This window comes from Mchenga conophoros, linkage group LG7 (assembly GCF_057382185.1).
Source record: "Mchenga conophoros isolate Kocher_MC1m ecotype Shallow Benthic linkage group LG7, M_conophoros_male_GT1.1, whole genome shotgun sequence".
Taxonomy (NCBI): domain Eukaryota; kingdom Metazoa; phylum Chordata; class Actinopteri; order Cichliformes; family Cichlidae; genus Mchenga; species Mchenga conophoros.
This window is the reverse complement of record NC_140532.1, coordinates 18,267,033-18,291,079: the sequence shown is the minus strand read 5'-3', so window position 1 is coordinate 18,291,079 and position 24,047 is coordinate 18,267,033. Positions and strand designations below refer to the sequence as shown.

The 24,047-nt window shown below is 40.6% G+C and overlaps 1 protein-coding gene across 1 annotated transcript in view; it reads left to right on the top strand.

The window, feature by feature from the left end:
- The window catches only part of nell2a (neural EGFL like 2a), a 90,676-nt gene that overhangs the window by 54,998 nt on the left and 11,631 nt on the right, over positions 1 to 24,047 (top strand). Inside the window, exons 14-16 of the mRNA XM_085282707.1 lie at positions 5,305 to 5,427; positions 7,880 to 7,975; positions 22,331 to 22,471. Coding sequence (XP_085138833.1) covers positions 5,305 to 5,427; positions 7,880 to 7,975; positions 22,331 to 22,471 — 360 coding nt within the window. The remainder of the gene's footprint in view (positions 1 to 5,304; positions 5,428 to 7,879; positions 7,976 to 22,330; positions 22,472 to 24,047) is intronic.

Genomic DNA, 24,047 nt, shown 5'->3' with positions numbered 1-24,047 from the left:
ATTGTGTCACTATATTTTATGTAGTCTCCTATTAAAATGCCTTCAAGCCACTGTAGTGGAACACACAGCTATGCGCCTCCTTATAAAAGTCAATTTGTGTGATTAAACCTAGGCTTATGCAAAGGCTTGATGTAATGACTTTTCCCCCTTGCTTCAGTCAAATTACCGTCATGATCTCCCTGCAGTTTTATTGGACTGTGTTCTTCCACACAGCTACTATCACTGTCTGATACAGTGTGCAGTCAGTGGTATGGTATCACCTTACCTCTTAGACTAATTAGTAAGCCAAATTATAGTCAAATTAGGTGCCTTTATTCCTTAATGGAAAGTATATATGTGCCAGAAAACACACTTCTCCTAATGTATACCTGTGTCCTGAGATCAGTACCACCTTGGTAGTTGCAGTGGCAGTAACTGACAGTAACAACAGGAAGATGCTAAGTTACTAGCTGCAGGAATCTACCGCTTCTTAGTAATTGAACATCTGCTTGTGTTTGAAAATAGTCCAAAGGGAATGCTGATTCCTCTAAGTTGCTCACACATAAAATATTATAGCTGCGGAAGAAAAGATTAAAGCCCCCCCCCCGCACTAGCTGTCGCATGATGTATGTGTGACTACATCATTTATGGCGCCTTTCACCAATTAACAAATTGCAATCTCAGCAGAAACAATGGTTCCAGCATTGATGGACGAATTTCTGCACGCATTACAGTGTTGCATGTTAACCAGTCTGCCTTGGTAAAGAGGATTAAATTGACCCTAGCTCATTTCATGGCTCAGTGTTTATATGCACGATGGTGTATTAAAGGGCTGATCTGCAGATTTAGGCCTGAGAGAACCAGCATGGAACTGTGGTTTTATTTATCCTCAGCTTATCAGGGGGTCAGCGAGCTCAGACAGAAGACCATATTTTACATGAAAACCACCTGCGGTGAGGGAGGTGGATGGGCTCAGACCCCAGCTGGGGGTGGACTGGAACATGTGGACTTTGTGTACTTGTTTAAATGAAATATGTCCAGCCAAAAGCTGAGGCTCTATATGGTTGAGGGTACAGTGAGAGAAGCATGTGCAACTTTCTTTTGCTACTGTATCCTTCATCTTGAAGGTCAAGATTCCGCCTCCTTTCTCCCCCTCCACCCATTCTTCATCTTTTCCCCAAAGTGCCCGAGGTGCTCCCGGCTCTGTGAGATTAGCAGCTAATCCATGAAAGGTAGGGGATTGGTTGTGCTCTCCGTTTAAACGTTATTAAAGAAGGCTGTCCTGAGGTGTGTGTTTTTGCTAGGTGTATATGTGGACGCCTCCCCTTGTTCCTAAGGTGCCTATGTAGTTAGTGTGTGTCCCGGTTCTAATCCCCTGATAACCAGACCTGGGCCCCTGAGGCTGAGGAACCGGCTGAGGGCTGGGATGGCGGGAGATAAGGCGTAAGGCATGGACGAAGGCCACAGGTGGAGCAGGAGGTTTGTCAACAGCAGAGATCAGAAAAGATGACTTTTAATCTGATGACTCAAAAGGTCTTGCAGCTGACATGGAGGGTTTTTTCCCCTCTTTTTAAAGGACATCTGTATTCTGGTTGAACAACAGGATCCCATGGGCACTTAGACTTAAAAGTTTTCAATTTCTGCTGGTCTGAACAGTGTTATGTCTTTGGCATTTTAAAGGTGCCCTAGAGAGTTTTTGTTGCAGAAGTTGCTAAGAAGTACAAAAACCATAAAAACACTTCTAGTTAAATTCCTCTCGCCTTTAAATATTCTCCTAATCAGTTTCAAAACACAGTAAAGGATTTACATTACAATTTAATTTTGTTTTTGCTTGCGGTCTTTTTTTTCTTTTTCTTTTTGCATCGTGTTAAATTTCCTGGTAAAGAAATAGTACAAAATCATTGACTGGACTGTGCATCACATCATCCAGGTGCAGATGTTAAAACAAAATGGGAAACATATTGTACAAAAATCCCCAAAACTGTGCTCCAGTCCTGGCTTTAAGTTATTAGAGGAACAAATAAATATTGGCTCTTCATCATTTAGTTTTCTTTTTTTTTTATCGTCTTGGTCACCAAAATAGGCAAACTGAGAAAGGAACAGAAGTTTTTCTTGTTGTAAAACATTATAAGATCGTAGTCTTTTCAAGCTTGGGATTGTAAAATTAAATCGGAGGTTACATTGTTTTGGGGAAAGCAGCTGGAAGGTCAGACATCAATGAAACTGGTGTTGTTTTGGCAGAAGGTGGATGGAGTCAAGCGGGAGGAGAAACAGACAGCTAGAGAGAGATCCCTGGTGACAGGCTGTACATAATTGATTGTTTATCTGTCTACAGCCTGAGCAGCAGCAGCCAGCGAGGAAATGCTTCTCTCACGCTACCACACACGTACGCATTTTAGGGATTTAGTTGGTGATTAAATTAGGAGTTGCTTACACTGAGTGCAGGAGTGTAATAAGCCTAAATTTATAAATAACCCAAATTACCAGGAACCAATACTAGAACTCAAGGGTCATAGTGATGATGCACATTCTGGATTCCCTCAAACACCCGGTGGCTCTGCTGCCTGTGTGTGTGTTCAAAGAGACAGCTTGGTGTTTGCTGCTCTGGCAGATGTGACCTTGGCAAGAAAAAAAGAAAAAGAAAAGCACCTAATTCTCTTTCCTCTCTCCTGTGCTCCTATTACTGTTTTTATATGCCCATGAGCAGACTTTAATTCTGCCCAACAGCAGGAAAGTTGTGTGTGTGTGTTACAGGAGCAGTGCAGTGGGCCCTACTAAGTGCCCTTCAATCCATCTCACACACACTTGCACGCATACATCATATTCTCGATGGAGGAGCTCATCACAATGTCACTTTCAATTTGGAAGAGCCCACGGTCTGCTCAGGAGATATAATGGATTGGGTGATGGCAGGGAAATGGATGATGCGGCTCAGGTCTACCGCAACAAGCATTCGGGTTTCTGATCCTTTCACCTTTCAGGTGCCGTCTTTAAGTCTTGACTGTCTTTACGAAGTGCAAGCATAAAAAAGCACAAAAGTTGAGCAAAATAAATAAATAAAAAAGAACGCTCCAAAAGTTTACTTCATGTCTGAAGAAAATATATTTGAGAAACCAGCTCAGAGAAGTTTGTTATTCCCGTCCCCTGGCAAGCTTGAAGCTACCCCCAAATCCTTAAAATAACAAGAAACGGTCCAAACGGTTTACTCCAGATTAGCACTAAAAGCTTTGTATTTGTGTTTTTCAAGAGTCTTAACCCTTTTGGAGAGATTTAGTTGACTGCTTATCCGTTTAGCAACCATTAAAAGTTTTCACCACAAACAACATGATGATATGAATTGAAAAACAAGATTCTCCAGCTGAGAGAGTGAACACTGTACTGTATGGACCTTTAATGAACGGCTTGTGCTCTGCAGCCTCTCGGGCTACGATGGGATACAGAGATGTTAAGTATGGAAAAGAAGATTTCAAAAGGATAAAGTCTAGAAGGTTTTTGAGACTTATTCTGTGCTTGGTAAGCAAGTACATATCAGAATGTAATATTTATGTGAATCTCCCAAATACTATGGATGAGTATTCTTCTTTTGTGTGATTCTCAGAGGGATAAAGATCTGCTTTTATGTTCAGGGGCAGATGAAGGACTTGCATCAAGATCCATCTTCCCGTAGCAAGGGAATGGACTTAAATGCTTTAGAGTTCTTTAACTGTTTAGTGTAGGTCAGCTTCAAATAAGATTTTTTCCAATAACTCGTCATTGCATTATTGCTTCTATGTTTATTTACTGTGTAAACAAACACAGAGGCCTCGGAGGATAAAACAAAAGAAGTCAATAAGTGAGCACAGGCTAAAAACTTCTGCCACTGTATTTTTAATGACCCGTTTGAATCAAATAGTATAACAAAGCTTTGCAATTCTACCGGTGTAAACAAATTTAAAATACCGATAACTCAGCAATGGTAGTTTCTCACTTTATTAATACGAGTAATCGATAGAATGAAGTGCTTGTGAGGAAGAGACCGAAGTGGTGTTTGGTGTAAAACTCAGTACTTTTGTGACACTTGAGCATGATTTTGTTTCAAGGAAGTGTTAAGATCCACCAGCCACAAGCAAATGAAATCACATTTGTTTCAGAACACATCTTCTTGTGACAAACGAAAAAGCAGACACACAGAGAGTGATATCATCAGGATAACGTCTCCCCTGCTGCTTCAAATGGTTTCATTCACAGCACTCCTTTTTTTAAAGAGGCCTATTTATAAGTTCGGATCCCTCAAGTAAAAATATGACAATTAATTGAGATTTCTTGTCAGCTGTCACAAGACATTGTCTTCCGTAAACAGCTACTTTCAAATTAAATGTTTTTTATTTTAAATTTGTACCTACTAGCCCTAATGGCTTAATTGTTTTCTTCTTTATGTGGCATCATTACATAGTTGCAACTGGACTGTTTGTTTTATTAGCCTTCACTCCAGGTTTTCATTTGATTCTGTTTTGCCACTTCAGTCTTCCCGAAGTTCTCCTCACAGAGGAAAAGAGATTTGTTTGCCAGTTGGATACAGTATGTTGTCACGGGCTGTAGCCATTAGTCAAGCTTGTCAGTGATTCATAACACAGCATATCACTAACTCCACAGTGATGGGAGCCTGGGAGTTCCAGTTCTACGGGGACATTTTGTTAATGCTTGTATAAAACATTTCCTGTGGGTACTTAACACGCCAATTGTGCCAATTGCAACGCTCAAACTAAAGGCTAATGGCTTATGTACTGTATGTAAACTGCTACACAAAGATGAACCGTATTGGTGTGTGCGCGGAAATTAAAGTGTTTATTTTCTGCTATTATGAAGCAGACACTGAGACGTCTCCGTCCCTCATGATGTGCAAAAACAAAAACGGCAAATTGCAGCAAAACATCTGAGACAATTTTTTTCACGACAAATCTTGATGGAAGAGAGAAAAGTGACTCATCCTCCAGTTGGCTGTTTGTCACTGATGTCTTATTACTAGACTCACAGCTGTGTAACTATCAAATCGTTTAAAACAAGGCACAGTTTGAAATCTTGTCCTTGTTTTTTTTTGTTAATGGTTAGTAAAACAAATTACCAGCTGGCTGCGATCATTTCTGATATTTACAAAGGAGGATAAACGCTCACTTTTCTTTAATCAAGTGTTATTTTCTTGATGCCTGTAGGTCTTTGCAGATGTGAAGACGATTTCTGAACTGTTGCTAGAGTGTGGGAAGATGCTGCATAATACGAAAAGTATACTTTGTACTAGTGAGGAACCTGCTCGGATTGATGCATGTTTTATTATTGTGTTGTTTGCAGAACATGACGAGTGCCTCAGCGGACTCCACAACTGCGATGAGAATGCCTTGTGCTTCAACATGGTCGGAGGCCACAGCTGCTCCTGTAAGCCAGGCTACACGGGCAATGGGACAGTCTGCAAAGGTAATCTCACCAGGTTCATTTTGTTTTGTTAAGTCCTGCTTCACTTGACCACTGTTGTTTTTTCCCCTTGTTTTAACAAACAGTGTTTTTCTAATTTAGATGTTGTATCACATACTATATATATATATATATATATATATATATATATATATATATATGATAAAACATTTAAATAGTCTTCACTTTCGGGGGGAAACAGCATTGTTTCCAGTGACCGTGTAATATGAAAAAATAAGTCGGAGTGTAATGAAGTCTTCAAGAATGTCAGTGTATTGTGTCACACAATGCACAGCCAAGAAATGTAAACAAAAACAGAATAATTTCTAGTTTTATTAATTTATTTTATTTTTTATGCTGGTTTTAATGACACCCTGGAAAAAAATACTAAACGTTCCATCCTTTTTCTCTGGGCCAAATTTAATTTAACCTCCTAAGACCCGAACTCTTCCACAGCATGCATTTTTAATTTCTCTTTGATATTTGGGCTGATTGGGGCCCGATGCATGTAAAATCAGAATTACCAGAATTACCAGATTTTTTTTTTTTTATCTGATTTTTGTTTCTAAGAAAAATGAGAGCCACAAATGAGGATATTCGTTTAAAATTTTGATAGAACAGTAGCTGTCCTCGTAAGTGGATATCAGGCCCTTGTAGAGCAAAATTGAATATTTTGGTCTAAATAACCCAAAATGTGATGTCCACATATGTGGACGCAGGGTCCTAGGAGGTTGAAATTGACTGTGGAAAGATAGAAAATGATTCCCTTTTAGTCCTCGCTGAGGTCACCTCTATTCATGCCTTTAAGGCAGATGACCTGTGATGACATATGCAGAGCCCCACCTGCAAACATATACCCCCTGGTGATTCACTCACACCCAGAACTGTGACATATGCATGCTTACCTGTTGAGAGGTCAGATTTGATAGCTAAAGGTCTGCCCCCAAGCGTCGACGATCCAAAGGGCTGGAATCACCAGAGAGTCTTCCCTTTTCTAAAATTAAGATTTATTTGGCAGGTATAGCTGCTTGTTATATTGGCTTTGATGTGGTGATGCCAGGTGCACATCATCTTGCCATGTGTGGTTTTTTTTGGTTTTTTTTGAAAGAGTCTGTCAGCTGAGACCCATGTGATTAGGTTGACTTTGGTGCCGGACACCTTTTGTCGCCCCCCAACTTTTGAACTCATCCAGTCTGTAGATATGACATTTCTTTCATGTAAGACTGCATTGCTTCTCACTCTGGCATCTGCAAAGTCTTTGGTTTACTTTCATGCTTTGAATGTGCATCCTTCTTGCACAATGTTCTCTTCTGATGGCCTCAAGGTCATATTAGGGCTGAATGCAGGGTATTTATGTGAGAATATTCCTCAGGCATATAGCTCTATGGATTTTGAGCTTCTGAGTTTTTGCCTCCTCATAGAGAAGGCTATATTACATCTGTGCAGTACATGTGATTACACAATTTGCGAATCCAGCAACAGTAACCTCAAGGCACATTCTATTGCAATTTAAAGACCCTACAATAATACAGTCTTTTGTACAAAACCATTCAAACAAAAGTTATGAACAGGTAAATTAATGATATAAAATAAACATTGCTACCATCTTCATCATCAAATTTCTGTCAAAGATCATTAGTTTTAGCCATTGTTCTGTTAAGCATATCATATCATAAAGTATATGATGGTGATTCTACTCTCTCCACCACCCACTGAAAAGCCCTCTGTGACCCAGATTTAATGAGTGCCTCTGTCATGTTTGCAGTTCTATATGTGATCTCTGTGCTTTCTAGAAAATTGACCTGACCTCAGCTGGTTAATCTATTTCTTGAGTAGAAATCTATTTATGGTGGAGCTGCACATTAAGATAACTTTGCTTGGTCATGATGAGCACTAGGTACACTACACAAACATGCACATACAAACACATGATAGAAGCTGGAACCCTTCACCCAAAACTGTGCTATAATAATTTATTATAGTTTAGACAGACTCTTGCATCTGTCTTTTGGTGTTTTTTTGTATCCCCCAACTTAATGAAAGTGCAATTCTTCATTTTTGGAGTGCTCTTTTTAAGCACTGCTTTTACACGTCTTACTAAACAGGTTTTCATTTGCTTTCAGTACTTTTCACTCTTTATTCTGAGGAAGCATGGTATGATTTTTGCATATATTACATTTATTTCCATTTCCATTTGTGTCAACTTCAGTGACTTCTCTGTGTTTTGGGGACACATTAACTAACAGCCTACCCACGGATAATGAACATTTTTGAATTAACCTTGGTGAGATGCATTAATCACGCAAAATAATATTGTGCAAGCCTATAATGAATCACATCACCAAATTAGCTCTTATTCTGTATGCAAATACATATGCTGCTGCTGGTCTAATTACATAGTTAATGCTCGTTAATCTTAGTGAGTAATGGCTCCTCTCCTCTGGTGTATCTCCAGCAATGTGTGACGGATTGTGCCAGAATGGGGGAACCTGCGTTTCACCTAACAACTGTGTTTGCCAGCAAGGATTTACTGGGAAGAGATGTGAAACAGGTAAACATTTGTTTTCGTTACGCTCTTACATTTTTTCCCCCCATAAAACAAACAAACCAAAAAAAAGGAACTTTTGATTGAATGTGTAAGAAAGAACATGTTGCAGGGCGAGGAGGTGTTTTACACTCTTGAGAATAAGACTAAACGAAGGAAGGAAAATGGGAGACTGTACTGTAAATGCTTTTTTTTTTTGCAGTGTTCTCACTAAGCTATATTAACTACCCCCGTGTGCATTTGAATGTGTTTGTGGCGGTGTGCATGTCCGTGAACGAGTCTGACTGTGTGGGTCGGGCCTCCGTGGTGAGCGATGAGCTTGTGCCTCTCCCAAGTGGCCCAGTGGAGGATTTGAACTGCAGCTGCAACAATAATAGGCGTTAGCCCATACATGTCACAGCCCATATTAATCAGCATGGCATTCTCCTCATAGGCTTTATGCTACATGGACATTACAGCTGTGCAAACTCCTGATGCACCATATCAAATAGGACATAATAGATGAACTGAGTGTTAAGTCAGCTAGCAGCCATTGAGATATGTGAAACATTGTGATAAGACTCAGGGCTTTCTATGTGTGTTTTTCCCTACAGTGTTGCTGATTTAAGGTAACCAAGAAACACTGTATTTCTTGTACTTGTATTTGATGCATTATATGTCTAATCTACAGCAGCAGCACCTTTCTCATAACCCATTTCAACCTTTCATGGAGTGTCCTTCAGGAGACATGTAGCCAAAGCAATAGAAAGCCATGACAGCTCTCTCACTGTGCGTGCTCGTGTTTGAATGAGGCAAGCTGAGCCCCTTTGCTTTCTCATTGGTTCAGGTATTGATTGCACATAAAGGACCTTTTTTTTACGAGGCGCCCTTTTTACTGCCCGTCTTAAAGTAAATGAATTTCCCGAGATGCTGAGGAAGGAGTGTGTGTGTGTGTTTGTATGTGCGTGTGTGTGTGTGTGTTTGAGAGTGAGAAAGAGAGTGAGAGAACTTGTGTTAACACACCTAGCCAGCCATAATGCCTTATGCTTTTCCTCATTTTGCAGCAGAGAAGGTGCTGAGAACCTCGTCCCTTAGTAATTGCACGTTCCAAGCAATCACACATTTCATTACTTTCTTTAGTGTTTTAGATCCCCACTTTCTCTCCTTGCTCCTTGTCTCCTCTTCTATTTGCCTTTATTCATTCTCCCATATCTTACAAAACCCCCCAGAAAACTAGCCAAAATGTAAAAAAAATATGGAGCATATTGCACATTTTACTGCATATTGTAAAAACGGAGACCAAGACATAAATAGAGGACACTCCTTTGTTGTAGCACAACTTTCTTCTTCCCATACTGTGCTATTATTTTCTGGGTTACTCAATCACACTTGAGACTTTTCATGCTAGCGACTTGATCCTGCATTACATCAGCTCAGTATACAAGGAAGAAACACAATGTCATGATAGAAAATAGACATCCCAAAAGATTTTTAATACCAAATGAAAAAGATATGATGAGAATTTTTTTTCTTCCTTTTTATGTGCTTTTGTTTTAAAGCTGGTCTACCTGTTTCCCTTTGTTTGCTTCCTTTGTGCTAAGCTAAAGTGGTCGTTCACTTATGATTTATATTTAAAGAACATAAAGGAATGAACTTAATCTTCTTATTTTAAACCTGGGAATGAGCAAATACAGCATGTGTCATTCCCAAAATGTTTAAACCTTCCATTTTTTGTTTTCTCTGCAATGTTTTCTCTGAAAAGAGAAAACAGTTCTTCTTAATGATGAGGCCACTGGGGCTGAATGACTGGTAGCTCAGGGATCAATCTCCTCCTTGTTGCGTCTGATTAGAATCTGAGGTTCAAACAAACGGGATCTCACATGTACACCCAATCATGCTCCTCAAGCCTCAGGCAGTGGGATTTTTTTTTTGTCACCACAGATGCCGCTGCTGTCGTTTGCACGCCTCCCTCCCACGATCTGACTCCCTCTCAGTCTTATCCAAGTCAGCCTTGTGACAGCTACCATATTGATGTTTTGTTTTTTTCCATCTGGGACCACCATCAGGGCCCTATTCTACAGGGTGAAAGCCTCTGGCATTGTTTAGTGACTCCACCAGTCATTCAGAGTGAAAAGACAAAGGTCTTTCTTACTGTCTCCTCAGCGTGACAGGAACTCCCAGTGACGGACGCGTCTGCTGCAGAAGCTCACAGAGATGTATGGGGGTTAATGTACTGTTGGATATTCTGCTCTACTGGTGGTAAGGAGGTGGAGAAGGGATGGGTAGGAGGAGGGAGAGGGGAAACTGGGTTTGGGAGGAAGAGATGGAGATGTACGGGGAGAGTGACAGATGCAACATTCAAGGAGGGAAAGAGAAGAGAGGTTGTGGGCAGGAGGGGGATGAGAGGAGGTGAAGTGGAAAGGAAGATACAGACATGTTGGGGAAAACTGACTGATGCAGAGATGGAATGGATGAAGCGAGGGGATAGATGGGTGGTTAGAGGGTAGGGGTTAGCAAGTTTTCTCTGCATTTGGATGCGGAATGAGGCTGCTAGAGTTAGGGCTGCCGGAGGAGGAGAGGCAGAGCTGGTGAATGAACATGGAAAAGCTTTCACTAAGTCTGGGCTCCTCACCCCCCCTCACAAGAACCCTGTGAGCTTTTAGAGGTCTCCCCAGGGACTCCACCGCTTCTGCTGCTGCAGCGGCAGACTGACGGCCTGTCATAAGACACCAAACTTCAAGATCCACACGCACACCTATAAGCATGCATTAACGTATGAGAGGATGCCAACAGTTTGCAAATTGTCAGCTGGCCCCCTTATTTCAGGTTTCAGTGTTTTGTGGTATGCATAAGTCGAATATTCCGCGTCTGTGTATGCATGTGAATGTGTTGTTGTCTATTTTTGCTCATGCGTTCTTGTAATTGTGTGCAGTGCACTCGCTGCCTTGTCATTGCCATTCAGGGGGAATAGATGGGGAGGGACAGGGGACACGCAGTGCTGACAGACAGACACCAGCTAGTGGAGAACTCTGACACATCATGAATTATGCAGGGTACAGCTGTGGCTGGGCGCATTCACTTCAGTCATGGATATAAATGTACGCGGGGCCAGCCATGTAATATGTGCCCTGAACATGCCGCATAGTCAACATGGTAGCCCCAGGCTGGAGCTGTATATGTTGTATGGCTTGGGAGAGACGCGCACATGCAGAAATATTATGTTTATTTTTCCGTAATGAATCTGCTTGTTTTTTCAGTACTTTGCTAAGATGTTTTTTACCTACAGAAGTGAAACAAATCGTATTAAAGAATGTCGAGGTCATCTTTTTCAGTGCTTTGTATTCTTATTGCTTATGTGTGTGATGTAGTATAGCACACTAGTCGTTTGCTCACCAAACGAAAACATATTTCTTAGACCATCGTCGATATAATCGTCTAAAAGTGTTTTTATCTTATGAACGGTGGTTAATTCTTAACACACTTTTCTTAATACCCCACTCAAAATCAAACAAGTATACACATCTTCTTAAATCTGGCTGGCTGTGCTATGTGGTACAGTTTAATACTTTTATGAAAACCATAATGCATCCTGCTGTAAACAAGCATAAATGCATACATCAAAAAAGTAAATGAATAAAGAAAAAAAAGAAAGAACTCAGAGGCACTGAAAGCATCATAAAATGTAGCTTAACTTGAAGTTATCAGAGCTTCAAGCTTTCAGCATCTTATATAATCTATGTTGCTAGGTGAAAGTGTAAGAAAGTAAACCCAGTCTACTTTAGTAAATTGGCTGCTTGATGTTGCACTTAAGCCAGATTGGAGCTTCAATTTATGTGAATTATTAAAAAAAAACACAACATAGGTAGAATAGTGCAGTAAAATGAAAAAAAGAGCAATATAAAAAAGGAAAGAAAGTGGCATTTCTGATGAGATTAATGTAATATTGAAAACAGGTCTATTTGGGCATTGGCAACAACTTGCTTTTCAAGGTTGAAGATGAAATATAAGTTATGTACACACACACACACACAGGTAGATAGATAGATAGATAGATAGATAGATAGATAGATAGATAGATAGATAGATAGATAGATAGATAGATAGATAGATAGATAGATAGATAGATAGTAGGGGTGCAACGATATTCGTATCGATATTGAACCGTTCGATACAGTGCTTTCGGTTCAGTACGCATATGTATCGAACAATACAATTTTTTTCAAATTTTTTTTTTTCAATTTTTTTTTTTTTTTTTTTTTGTGTCCCGTTTGGATCTATAGCCATCAGAATTGTTGTCTTGAGGCCAAGAAAGATGCCAAGAGGATTTATTTTAAGTGGATCATCATATTGGTCCATTTGATTGACCTTTATTATAATTATGAATTTATTTTATTTTCAGTTGCAAACGGGACAGACATGACTGTGGGATAGGACAGGGGGAAAGAATGAAAGAAAGAGGGGGAGAGAAAGAAAGAAAACCAAAGGGGAGAAAAAAAAAGAACAATACAAAATTTGTAATTTATTTTATCAACTTTCCTTCTGACGATGCTGTCTGTGTTGAGCGCTCAGTGAATCTGCATTTGACTACTCCGCCTAGGCTCGAGAGTGCAGCCTAGGCGGAGTAGTCGAACGCAGATTCACTGAGCGCTCAACACAGACAGGATGGTCAGAAGGAAGAGCGCAGGGCAAGCTAGCGAGACAGAAGTGGACCTCCCCACCCTCATTCAGATCTGGCGTTTGGAATTATTTTGGTTTTCATGTGACGTATGACCCTGAAGGTAAGCGAGTCATGGACTAAAGTAAAACAGTATGTTGGATGTGCCATGCAATGCTCAATTACATGGGTGGGAACTAGTGTGTTAGCGCAGTTAGCTCGTTAACGTGTTGGCCGTCTAGCCCCTCTGTATAGGGTAGCTCGTTCACGGAGATTTGCCGTGTTGTGGCGTTAAGGTTATTTCAACGAGATTAACCTGAAAGCACTAGTGGGAACACAACGAATATGACTGCACATTTACACCGACATCATCCTAGTGCAAAGACAAAAACAAGCATGCATGCTACAAACTTTAGCCGAGTCATTTAGACAGCTGTTAGCACAGGATTCTCCTTATTTTTTTTTTTTTTTTTTTTTTTTCAAAGTCAAAGTCAACTTTATTTGTCGATTCTGCCACATGTACAGGACATACGGAGAATAGAAATTGCGTTACTCTTCACTCCCTAGATGGAGACCTGATATGTTTAATATGCTGCTGAGAATATAGCCCAGAAGAAGCGGATAGTATAGCTTTTATTTTGGAAAGAGACATTTCTCTGTAATAAACTCTCTTTTCCAAAGATGAGTGATTCCTCAATCAGATACAGGGCTCGCAATATCGCTAGCCCGACGTCCCGGGGCTATCTCTCCCCTGCCTGTCGGGCTATTGTAGGAAGGAAAAATATATGTCAATGCTTTTGCATTCTTTCAGAAATGTAGCTGGGTAATTATGTCATTGGGTGAGCCACTGTCAATATGTGACATATTGAAATCGTGTTTGAATTTGCGCTTGTTTTTTTGCTTTCACTTTGCAATAGCACGAACTGTGTATAGAGAGCGACAGCACTGATCTGTGAGTGATGATAATTTGTGCACCAATTCCTCTGATATCGTCTTATTAATTGTTAGCTTACTATGCAAACATGACAAGTGAAATCTCCCGCAGCTTAAACATGTGAGAGGTTGATCGCGCAGAGAATCGCTGAGCTTATGTGAGTGCGGCAGGATATATATTTCACTACGATGACCTGGATGATTGAGAACCTTCACAGACAGATATATATTTTAGTTCTGCTGAGCCAAATAAGACAGGTCAGGGTGAAGAAGTGACAGCCAAAGAAAAGCTTACCACAAAACGGAGAAGTTATGACAAATCAGACTATAAGGCAAAAAGAAAGTGCAGCTTTATGGTTTCATGGACAAAAGAATTTCTGTGGCTGCAATATGACGAGCTAAAAAACAACATGCACAAGGGTTAGGGTTAAATTTAAAAACTGTACTTTTGTGTTAAAATATATATTTATAATTTTAATAAATGACAAATTAAAAAGGCATGAACATTTTTTTGTATCGAAAAAATATCGAACCGTGACACCAAAGTATCGAACCGAACCGAACCGTGAATTTTGTGTATCGTTGCACCCCTAATAGATAGATAGATAGATAGATAGATAGATAGATAGATGTCAGAAGTAAAGAAATCATCGTGACGCATCATTTTAGACCGCTAAAGGATATTATTACCTTAAATAAAGCCTTTCAGTTGTTTCATATTTACTTCTGAGAAATTCTGCCTCCTCTGTTTTTATACCAAATATTGTTACTGACGTGTTGCCAATTAGCCTCGATAGTTGGATAATGTTCTTCTAGCTCTTTCTTTTTAGTATGATTTACTCATTTCTTAAAATTGTACATTTTCTAAATATTTGATATGTTTCAGTAAAATATGGCTTCATATTTACCTTGCAATATAAAATCCCATAACCACTGTTTTGTATGAATAAAGTAAATTAAATTGGATGCCTTTGCATAACTAGTAAATTGGTAGATATGATGCTCATGGCCATGTGATTCAAATCCAGTAATTCCCTGTAAAAAGAAAGTGAAAGAAATTATTTTCATTTGTATAATTAATTTTTTTTCTCTATCCAGTCCCATCTAAAGGTACTTAGCCTTATTAAGATAAGTGGGCAGGAGGAACTATTAATCTATGCATCCTAAAGCATCTCTAGATATGAAACCTTTAGGAAAGCACCTCGTACATGTAAGAAGATTTTGTAAGGCCTTTATAAATATCGTAGCTCTGATAATCTTTTAGCTAACCAAGGACCTGCAATACCTCTATGAAATAATAATGGAAATCCACTCCTTGTTTAGGTTTTAGATTTGTGTTTGCCGACCTGTTCCTACAAGATGAATGGGGAGGTTGTGTCTGCATTTCCTTTATTTTCAGCTCATTAGCTTTTCCTTTCAAGCCTCTCTAAGCCTATTAGGATGCTTGGCCACCAGTTAAAATTTTCTGTCACTGTTCTGTCAGATCTGTAATTAATGGCCATCTCTGCTGTCCTCGGCTGGCCTCTTGCTAGTTTCTCAAAAGGACACTGTGGGATGCTGAAGGGAGAGCAGCATTTGATCAGATGCTCGGGATGGACACCTCTGCCTTTCATCTCTCAATTCATCTGCAGTCTCGAATCCTTGTGAGCAGTTTTAATCAGCAGGTCCAAATTACGCAGAGGCTATTTTAGCATCGACAAAGTTCTTTGAGGACAAGGAGAAAGAGATAAAAGATTTTTATGTTTGGTGTTAATGATACAATTTAGATTTGTCACTCCTACACACTCCTGGAGGCTAATGTTCAAGAGCACGATCAAGGAGTGCTGGTGCAGCACACCTACACTGTAAAATTATGTTTTATTGAAAGAAAAAAAACCCACACTTGGTTACTAAAGTTACAATCATTTGGCAGCACACGTCTTCCTTCAAAGTCTTGTTCTCATGAAGAGACTTAATCTAAAGAGAATGTGTCTTTTCATCAGTGTTGCTAAATTGTTTGCTTTACCAAAGAAATATTCTACGAGTTTTAGCAACCTTTGCTCAAATATTTCTTCCTGTTGTGAGAAAAGGGAAAAGAAGAAGGATGGGAAGTGAGGAAATCATTTGTTTGAGGAGGCAATGGGTGAATAGTTGAGTGGGGAAGAAATGATATTTAATTAGTGGGTGATAGCAGATACGAGGGCATAAGAGTAGAATAGAAGAGACAAAAAGTTGGAGAATAAAGGAAGGGAATTATAACAGGGTATAAAAAATGGAAGTGGCGGGTGGGGGGGAGCAGTGAAGAAGAGGAGGAGGATAGGAGGAGACGCGGGGATGGCCAGTGAGTTCATGAGGAAACCTTGAAGGCAGTGAGAGAGTGCTGAAGTCATGCTGGCATATTGACTGGGACAGAGAGCAGAACGGGGCCAGACAAACAATTTGTTCCCTCAGACCTCATTTACATTGATGTTGAACTCGAGGAGGGTTGTCAGAGTTTTAGACAACATGACAGATTAGACAGAGAAAAAAGAAGAGCGGCTTGAAAGACGGACTAAACGGCAGATAAACCAGATATCCGACAACCCCAGTCACGCAGGCCGGAAGATAAATATCAAATAAAAACACATTCAGATGATAGGGCCAGCACTAAGTGTTTTATTATTATATACAGAGAGATGGGTTGCATGTGTATGAAAGCGGACCACTCCAGGGTAAATTTTATAACACTGCCAACAGTTATTGGAGCTGCTGATTGTTATAATTTGAAACAGCGAGAGCAACGGTGTGTGTCCCTACAATAGCCTGCATCTTTGAAAGCTTCCCTAGGCACCTCCCACCCACCACTAATGAATATCTAAAACCACATTCATTTTTTTTCCACCCTCTTGACAGCTCCCGTGATGCATCTCTGACAGCTCCCATGATGCATCACTGCAACGCTCCCTCCTTCCCTCCACAATTTACCCACAAGGCCTCGGGGCCCGCTCAAGCGGCTTGTTTAAGCACAGTGATTATGTATTCATTATTTATTTAGCGTCGGCCTTTCAAAGCACTCTCTCCATCACCTGTAATTAGTGTGTCTTAATTAGGCCTCGCTAATGGCCGGAGTTGTCGTTTAGCTGCGCGCAACCTGCTGCTTCTACCTAAATTACACATCTCACAGGGATAGGCGACCACTGTACCTGCTGCAATGCAGCGATCTGCACTGGCCACAGAACAGCTAGAGTACATTTAAATTAAAATGCTTGCTTTTACTCTGCAGGCTAGTATACACTAGATCTGTAAATGATATGTTTTGTGCTCTCCTTTGAGAGAGGAAGAAATAGTCATTATTTTGAAAAACGCATATGTGGAGCAATGTAAGCATCCTTTTGGTGTTTATATCAGTCTGGCATGAAATCAGTAAGATTTACACTGATTTTCACTGAACACAGCTACATTGCATTAGGTGAAAAAACTTACTTTAACAGTGAGAATAAAACAAACCTTAAAGCCAGAACAACTGGATTAAAGCTTCTTAAATATTCCACTAATCTAATAGCAATCGTCAATCGATCTGTGGGTTCGTCATCATCATGGGAAATTGCACATTCCACTCTACACATTGCATTTTTTATGTTATTAGTATTAAAGCTCAAATATTTGCCTTTCAGTATGACCGGTTCAATTCATTCAAATTTCCTTTGACTCAAACTTTGAGTCATAGTATTGTAAGAAGCATTTTTATGCAGACATGCATGCATTTCTGTGAAGAAGAACATTTTACTGTGCACCATTTGCTGTCTATCCACCACAGCATGCTAATCTTGAAGTGCTGAAAGGCGTGCAGACACATGGCAGTTTTATTAAATACAGTACATGTACAATACCATGTGATAACTTACACTACATGTAAATGTAAACTCTTTAATCGGCCTTCTCTTTTGGCCTGGATCTACAACCTGCAAATGTCAATCACAAGCTGGGGCACACCGAGCCTCTGGCCGCTTTGACCACTGAACAAGAAAAAATAAAATAAAAAAATGACTGTGTCCTGTTTGTTGTAAAATGAGAGAGCAGCAGTACTTTGTGCAATTTTTAAAGCAGCGGTCCCCAACCCCCGGGCCTCGGACCGGTACCGGTCCGTGAGTCGTTTGGTACCGGGCCGCGAGAGTTGAGGCTCAGGTGTGAAATTTATGGTTTTCAGGGTTTTATCGGTTTTCAGCGTTATTTTGTTATCGCTTTTATCGTTTACTCGGTTTTCCTGGGTCTTTTCACCTGTGTTATGAATAAATTTTCTTTTTTTCGGTACCGGTACTAGTTTTATTTTGTTGTATTTATCCGCGACACCTTAAAGGCCGGTCCGTGAAAATATTGTCGGGCATAAACTGGTCCGTGGCGCAAAAAAGGTTGGGGACCGCTGTTTTAAAGTACTGAAATTACTGTGCTGGCCTTAATGGTTAGTTTGAGGTAATTATAAATTGCTGCACTTATCTTGATGGACATTTTTAATTTTATTTATGTTGAAACTTTGCATATTGACAGTTTTCAGTTCTTCAGTGCCTTAACCTTTATAGCAGAAAATGTGGACAATTACAACTTGTGAAGGTTATGTTCCTTCTTTTTTTAAAGTCCTGTCTGCGATACAGTGAAACAGTCATGTACATGGGTTGACTTTTAATTGTTAATACAAATAAATACTGTCATTGCAGATTCAAAAGTCCCTTCTAGCATGACTTCTGGTATTATAAGCTTCAAATTAGAAGTTTCCAGCACATGTTTATTTTGTGTCTCAATGCTCTTGTTAGCTCATCTATCCACATCCATACTCTCAGGCAGACGTTTTGCGATTAAAGGACCTCTCTGGGTTTTTTCCTTCTATTTTTATAACTAAAACAACCATCGCAAAGCAGTTTGTAGTCTCAGCTGTAGGCCTGCTTTAAAGGGTTGGGGAGACTTGCATGCAGACTGATTGCATTCTGTATGCTCTTGCAGCTACCAGTTGTTCACCAGACTTGTTTCCAATTTGCCGTGATTACTCATCCACTCTCCTACTCAAGTGCTTGCAGATATGGATTTGCTTTTCAGTGTCTGTTTCATCTTCAGGAAGTCAGTGTGTAACTAAGTTTGCCTTAGGTTTCACAGCGATTGATTTATGTGAGTTCACTCTTTCTCTTAATGAAGACTGAGGATCAGTGACAATCACTCAATTACACTTCACTATACATAAAAGAACAGCGATCAGCAATCCATTTCTTACGTTATCGCCTCCGCAAACATTATTATCGACTCTCCGGTCTTTTCTCAGCCTTTATTTTAAACCTGATCTGACATGACAAATTCAGCCTATTTTAAAATCCACTTATATTCCACTGGCATTTGACTTGACAAATGGCAGGGTGAGCTGTTGGTGTGAATAATTCTTCCCTGTGCCAATCAGGATTATCAGGTGGACTTGCAGGGAAATGGAAATCCTTTTGAATTAGGTTACTGTACGGGAGATGTACACGTGGCAGCAGTGACAGGCTTTGCAATGAGTGATGCAAGGCAGCAGAATTGCATCCTAACCCCTAGGGCTATCTGTCAGTCAAAGAAGGGAAGAAAAAAAAAAACAGGGGAGGAAGAATAGTGAAGGGAAGGAAAGCTGGAAGGGGAAGTCAAAGAATTGCACCTTTTATGCATCAGAATAGCCAGTGAGAATGATGTGAAGTGGTGTTCAGGAGCAGAAACAATGAAAGGTAGACATGAAGAGAAGAGGTAGGCTAAACTCATCTCTAAACTCTGGCTTTTTCTGCTCAGAGGGGGAGAAAACCACAGGGATTAGCAGCGGTGACAATTAGAGCACCTCTATTTTTGCATTAGATTTGAGACAGGCGGCTGGCGGAAAAAGGTAACACACGGACAGGTGAAGGCAGAGAATGAATATAAAGGGAGGAAGGGTGGTTCGTGGCAGAGTGGCATAACAAGCCCAGGAGGAGGGCAGAGAAAAGATGGTCCTCTTGTTTCTCACTTTGTCCTCTGAGAGCTGCCTTAATAGAGCCCTTGTTTCCAGGCTGCCACTCAGGATAACGAGTAGAATAACTGCAGTGTCTCTTCAACGATTCCTCCTCCATCTCCTCGTCTTTCTAATTTTTCTTCCTACTCCTCTTTCTGTCCTCCACCTTCTTGCGTTTATCTTTGTTCTCCTCCTCATCCGGCCCATCCTCTTCCCCTGCGTAGGTATTTCTGTGTTGTTTTTCTAGTCTTTCATGCAGTGAGGTAAGTCCAAAATAACTGCTGTACCGCTGCCTTGACCTCTCCAGGAGACAGAAGCATTTTTTTATTTTTTTATTTATTTGTGATGGTGATGGGGGTTTTTTGGACTGGGTTTTATTTTTCCAGTGCAGAGAGGTAAAAAAAAAAGAAAAGAAGAAGAAGCACGACATGATTTAACAAGTAAAAATACAGCCATCCACTTCTGTGATTCAACAGAAGCGAAAGCGCCATGATTCAGTAGTGACGGCGCTCCTCGGCAGCGCCCTTGTCTGACTGTCGCTGTTGATGGTTTAATTACAACGATCCTCCAGATGATAAAAGGGGAGGCAAGACTTTTTGTGTGTGTGTGCAAGCGTGCCGCATCTCCGCTGCACCTCGCACACCGAGCCTTGTCGGATCCAAGGTGCGACAACAATGAGTTGCATTGTCCTAAAACATTGCAGCACTTTAAAGGTTGATTTGACAGAAGGCTGAAAAGCGCTGCGCCATAATTGTAGCTGACAAGGTTTGCGAAGATAAAAAGGGGAAGAAAGACAAACCTTTTGCTGAAGGTGTAACCCGCTGTTGTTACAACCAGACAGCCGAGCGTTTTAAATACACCTGAATGAAACTGGCTGAAAATAACCCATTAGCATATTTTTAGACTGACTTCGCCCTCGGTGTTTGTTATAAATAGAATCTGACTACTCAGTTGTACTTTGAACTACTTCACACAACCGCATTGGAGAGAAGAGAATCATTCCAACAAATTCAGCATGATTTCTTTTTCATATACTGTCAACACCACCTCACGCAGCTCCTCCCTTTAAAACCTCCCAGCGCTTTTATCGCCCCTGGAATTCACAGGCAACAAAGAGCATTGGATATTTCTCTTCAGGAGTGGGGTGAATTCATATTCATTTTCAAAGATCGGCTGGTTATGCTATTTGCTGCAGACTCGCGATTTAAACAGCGTCCTTTAAAGCCAACATTGCTGTCCTTAGGGGGGGGAAATAAGGTGCTCCTTTCTCACCAAACTGATATAATTGGTGAAGTGTGTTTCACTTTTAAAGTCTGCCAGCTTGTAGGAGCGAGATTTTTTTAAACCTCACCAATGTGGAAAGTTTTTTTTTTTAATTTTAGAAAACCTGCAGTTCATGCAGACAAATGCGGGTGATTTTTAAATAGATAAAACCCTAATCTGTGGGACATTTGATCAACGATTAATCTGCTGCAGAATTCTATTAAAAGGCTGAGGGCTCATTAGCCAATAGATCTTAATCCCATTACTGCCTGGGCGGTGGAAGGGGGGGGGGGGGCTCAACCATGAGCCCGTCTGCCTGTAGCTCTGTGGGGGATACTGTTGCAGGCAGTCGCAGAGAAGGTCATACACGGCACACTGCCATTTTCATAATGAGAGCAGAGCATCATGCATCATGCACAATCATAAAAAAGCCATCACTGGCTATGCAGACACATTTAATCACGGTGCATGTCTGGACCTAACATATTTAGCCCCACTGCGTAATAACAGGCTTTATTTCCTCTCTCGTGTGGGCCCGGTCCTTAGTTTAATTAAATGCGAGCTAAAATATCAGAGTAATCTTTCTCTCTGTGTGTATTAGGCTCATTGTTGAAACCTGTATTGGATTTGTTCTTGGTTGCTGCTTGCAAGGCCGCTCGTCGTAATGAAAGGGTCGAAGGTTGGCCAGCTGTAGGCAGAAAGACTGAAAGAGAAAAATGAGAATTAAACAGAATAAAAGAGATAAAAGCAAAAGAAAAATGCACCCAAGAAGAAAGTCAGAACGTGTAAGCTAAACAGAAGAGCTGAAGGAGGCAGCGTCAAGGATATTTCTAAGTGGACCTCTGTGAAAACAAACATCACCTCCATCTATTGACAGCCACCCACAGGTTGTTAGAAGCTGTGTCAAAGGCATTATAGAAACTCCTTTGTCCGAGCAGAGTTGTAGAAAACTGTGCACGCACTGTGGAATTTATTTGTTTTACTGCATATTTTGATGAGAAGATGAGACTGCAAAGGAGCTTTATGGCCTCTTCAGATACAAGCTAGTAACATCTCTGTCTTCCTACAGTAAACTATTTTTAGCTGCTTCTTTACTCACAAGGGGGTTGCCATGGAAGGTAGCTCCACGTGTTTGATTTGGCAGATTTTCTTTATGCCAGATGCCCTTTCTGACACAACCCAAAGGGATTTGTGTCTCCTCTCAGGATCGAACCGGGGATCTTTCGCGCGTATAAGCCACCATACTGCGGAGCCGCTCCCCGCTGCTGTCTTCCTAGAATAAGCTTGTTATGTTAGATTCATTCATTCCCTGCTATCTTTTATTGATACAGATGTCCTTCTCTGGCTGTGAAACTATGCTTGATCAATAAAGCCTTCGGACCAGATTTACTGATATGCTAGACATGTTGTTTTATCAATTATGAATCAGTCGGTGTTGAAAATGCCTGCCAGGCAAGAATGCAGCTGAGCACCCTCATTCACTGTACAAAACTATTTTGAACCAACATGATATGTTGACTAAATCCGAGGTGACTTTTCTTTTTCTTCATTTCTTTTCTTATCTTCTCTCCGTCTCCAGATATTGATGAGTGTGCGGACGGCTTTGTCGAGTGCGACAGTAAATCCACTTGTGTCAATTTGCCCGGCTGGTATCACTGTGAGTGCCGGGATGGGTACCATGACAACGGCCTGTTTTCCGCCAATGGGGAATCATGTATAGGTGAGTAGCCCGCCTTCACATACACAACACAAATATTGGCGATAAAGTTGTTTCAGGTTAATTACGTCTTTATTTAGCACACCACACGACACAGTAAAAAAATGAACACATAATTGTGACATTTCACACACTAAAAAAAGAAAATAAGTCGAATAATTCAGATCATTTATAAAAAAGTACATAAATATGATCGTGTAAAATTCTGAAAGTCTTAAAAGAAGTTGGTAGAAATTTCACACTTACCAAAACTAGACCTAAAAATTTTTATTTTAATGTTTTGTTTTTTTTAAGAATTGTGTTTATAAGTCTATCCGATTCTAAAAAAAAAATGCCAAAAATGTGTCCTGTTGGAATTGACATAACGCTACGCCATAGAGAGAAAACTGGAAGCTGTTTCAGGCAGGAAACATACATAACATACTTCACTCTCCTCACGTTATATAACAAACAAACAATCCCAGTTATACAGTCCCAATCAAAAGTTTAAAGCCACACCTCCTTAAAAAAAGTACACCCCCCCCCCGAAAACAGAAATCAAAGTTCCAAACATGAACTCATTAATGATTAGCTCCACCGTTATTGCTGATCATTTCAAAAAATTCAGTGTGGCATGCTTGATGCAAGTGTTTCCATGAGGTGAGTGGGAACATTTCTCCAAGTGGTGAAGACGGCCGCATGAAGGGCATCAAAATGTCCATTTTTGTAAACTTCCCTGCCGTCCATCCCCAAAGCTTCTCAACTGGATTTAGATCAGGGGAACACACAGGATGGTTCAAAAGCGTGATTGGGAAATCACTCTTTTGGACCTGGAAGAAGTCCCTTGTCCTGTGAACATTGTGTACTGTAGCATTGTCCTGCTGATAAACCCACTGGTTACCACACAGACGAGGGCCCTCAATCATGAGGGATGCTCTTTGCAACATCTGGACATAGCTAGCGGCTGTTTGACGCCCCTGCACCTCCTGAAGCTCCATTGTTCCACTTAAGGGAAAAGACCATTATGGCGCCCCCTCCACCGTGGCGTGTAAAAAACATCTAAGGTGGGATCTGCTCATCATGCCAGTAACATTGGAAATCAAGAGGACCAACAAGGTTACATTTTTCTCATCAGAGAATAAAACTTTCTTCCACCTTTCAATGTCCCATGTTTGGTGCTCTCTTGCAAAGTCCAAACGCTCAGTGCTGTGGCATTCAAGCAGACGAGGCCTTTGAAGACCTTTTTTGTTTTTGAATCCCTTCAGTCTCAGATGCCGTCTGATGGTTATGGGGCTGCAATCGGTGCTAGTAACGGCCTTAATCTGGGTCGAGGATCGTCCAGTGTCTTGGTGGACAGCCAATTGGATTCTCTGGCTCAGTGCTGGTGAAATTATTTTTGTTTTCCACTTGACTTTTTTGTTCCATAACCCAGATCAGGATCATTTAAGAAATTCCAGATAACTGTACTACTGCGTCCCACCTCAGCAGCGACGGCGCGCTGCAAGAGACCCTGCATATGCAGTTCAGCAACCCGACAATGTTGAAAAATGGAATGGTTTTTTTTGGCTTTGCCATCAGAACGTCATGACAGTGTGACTAC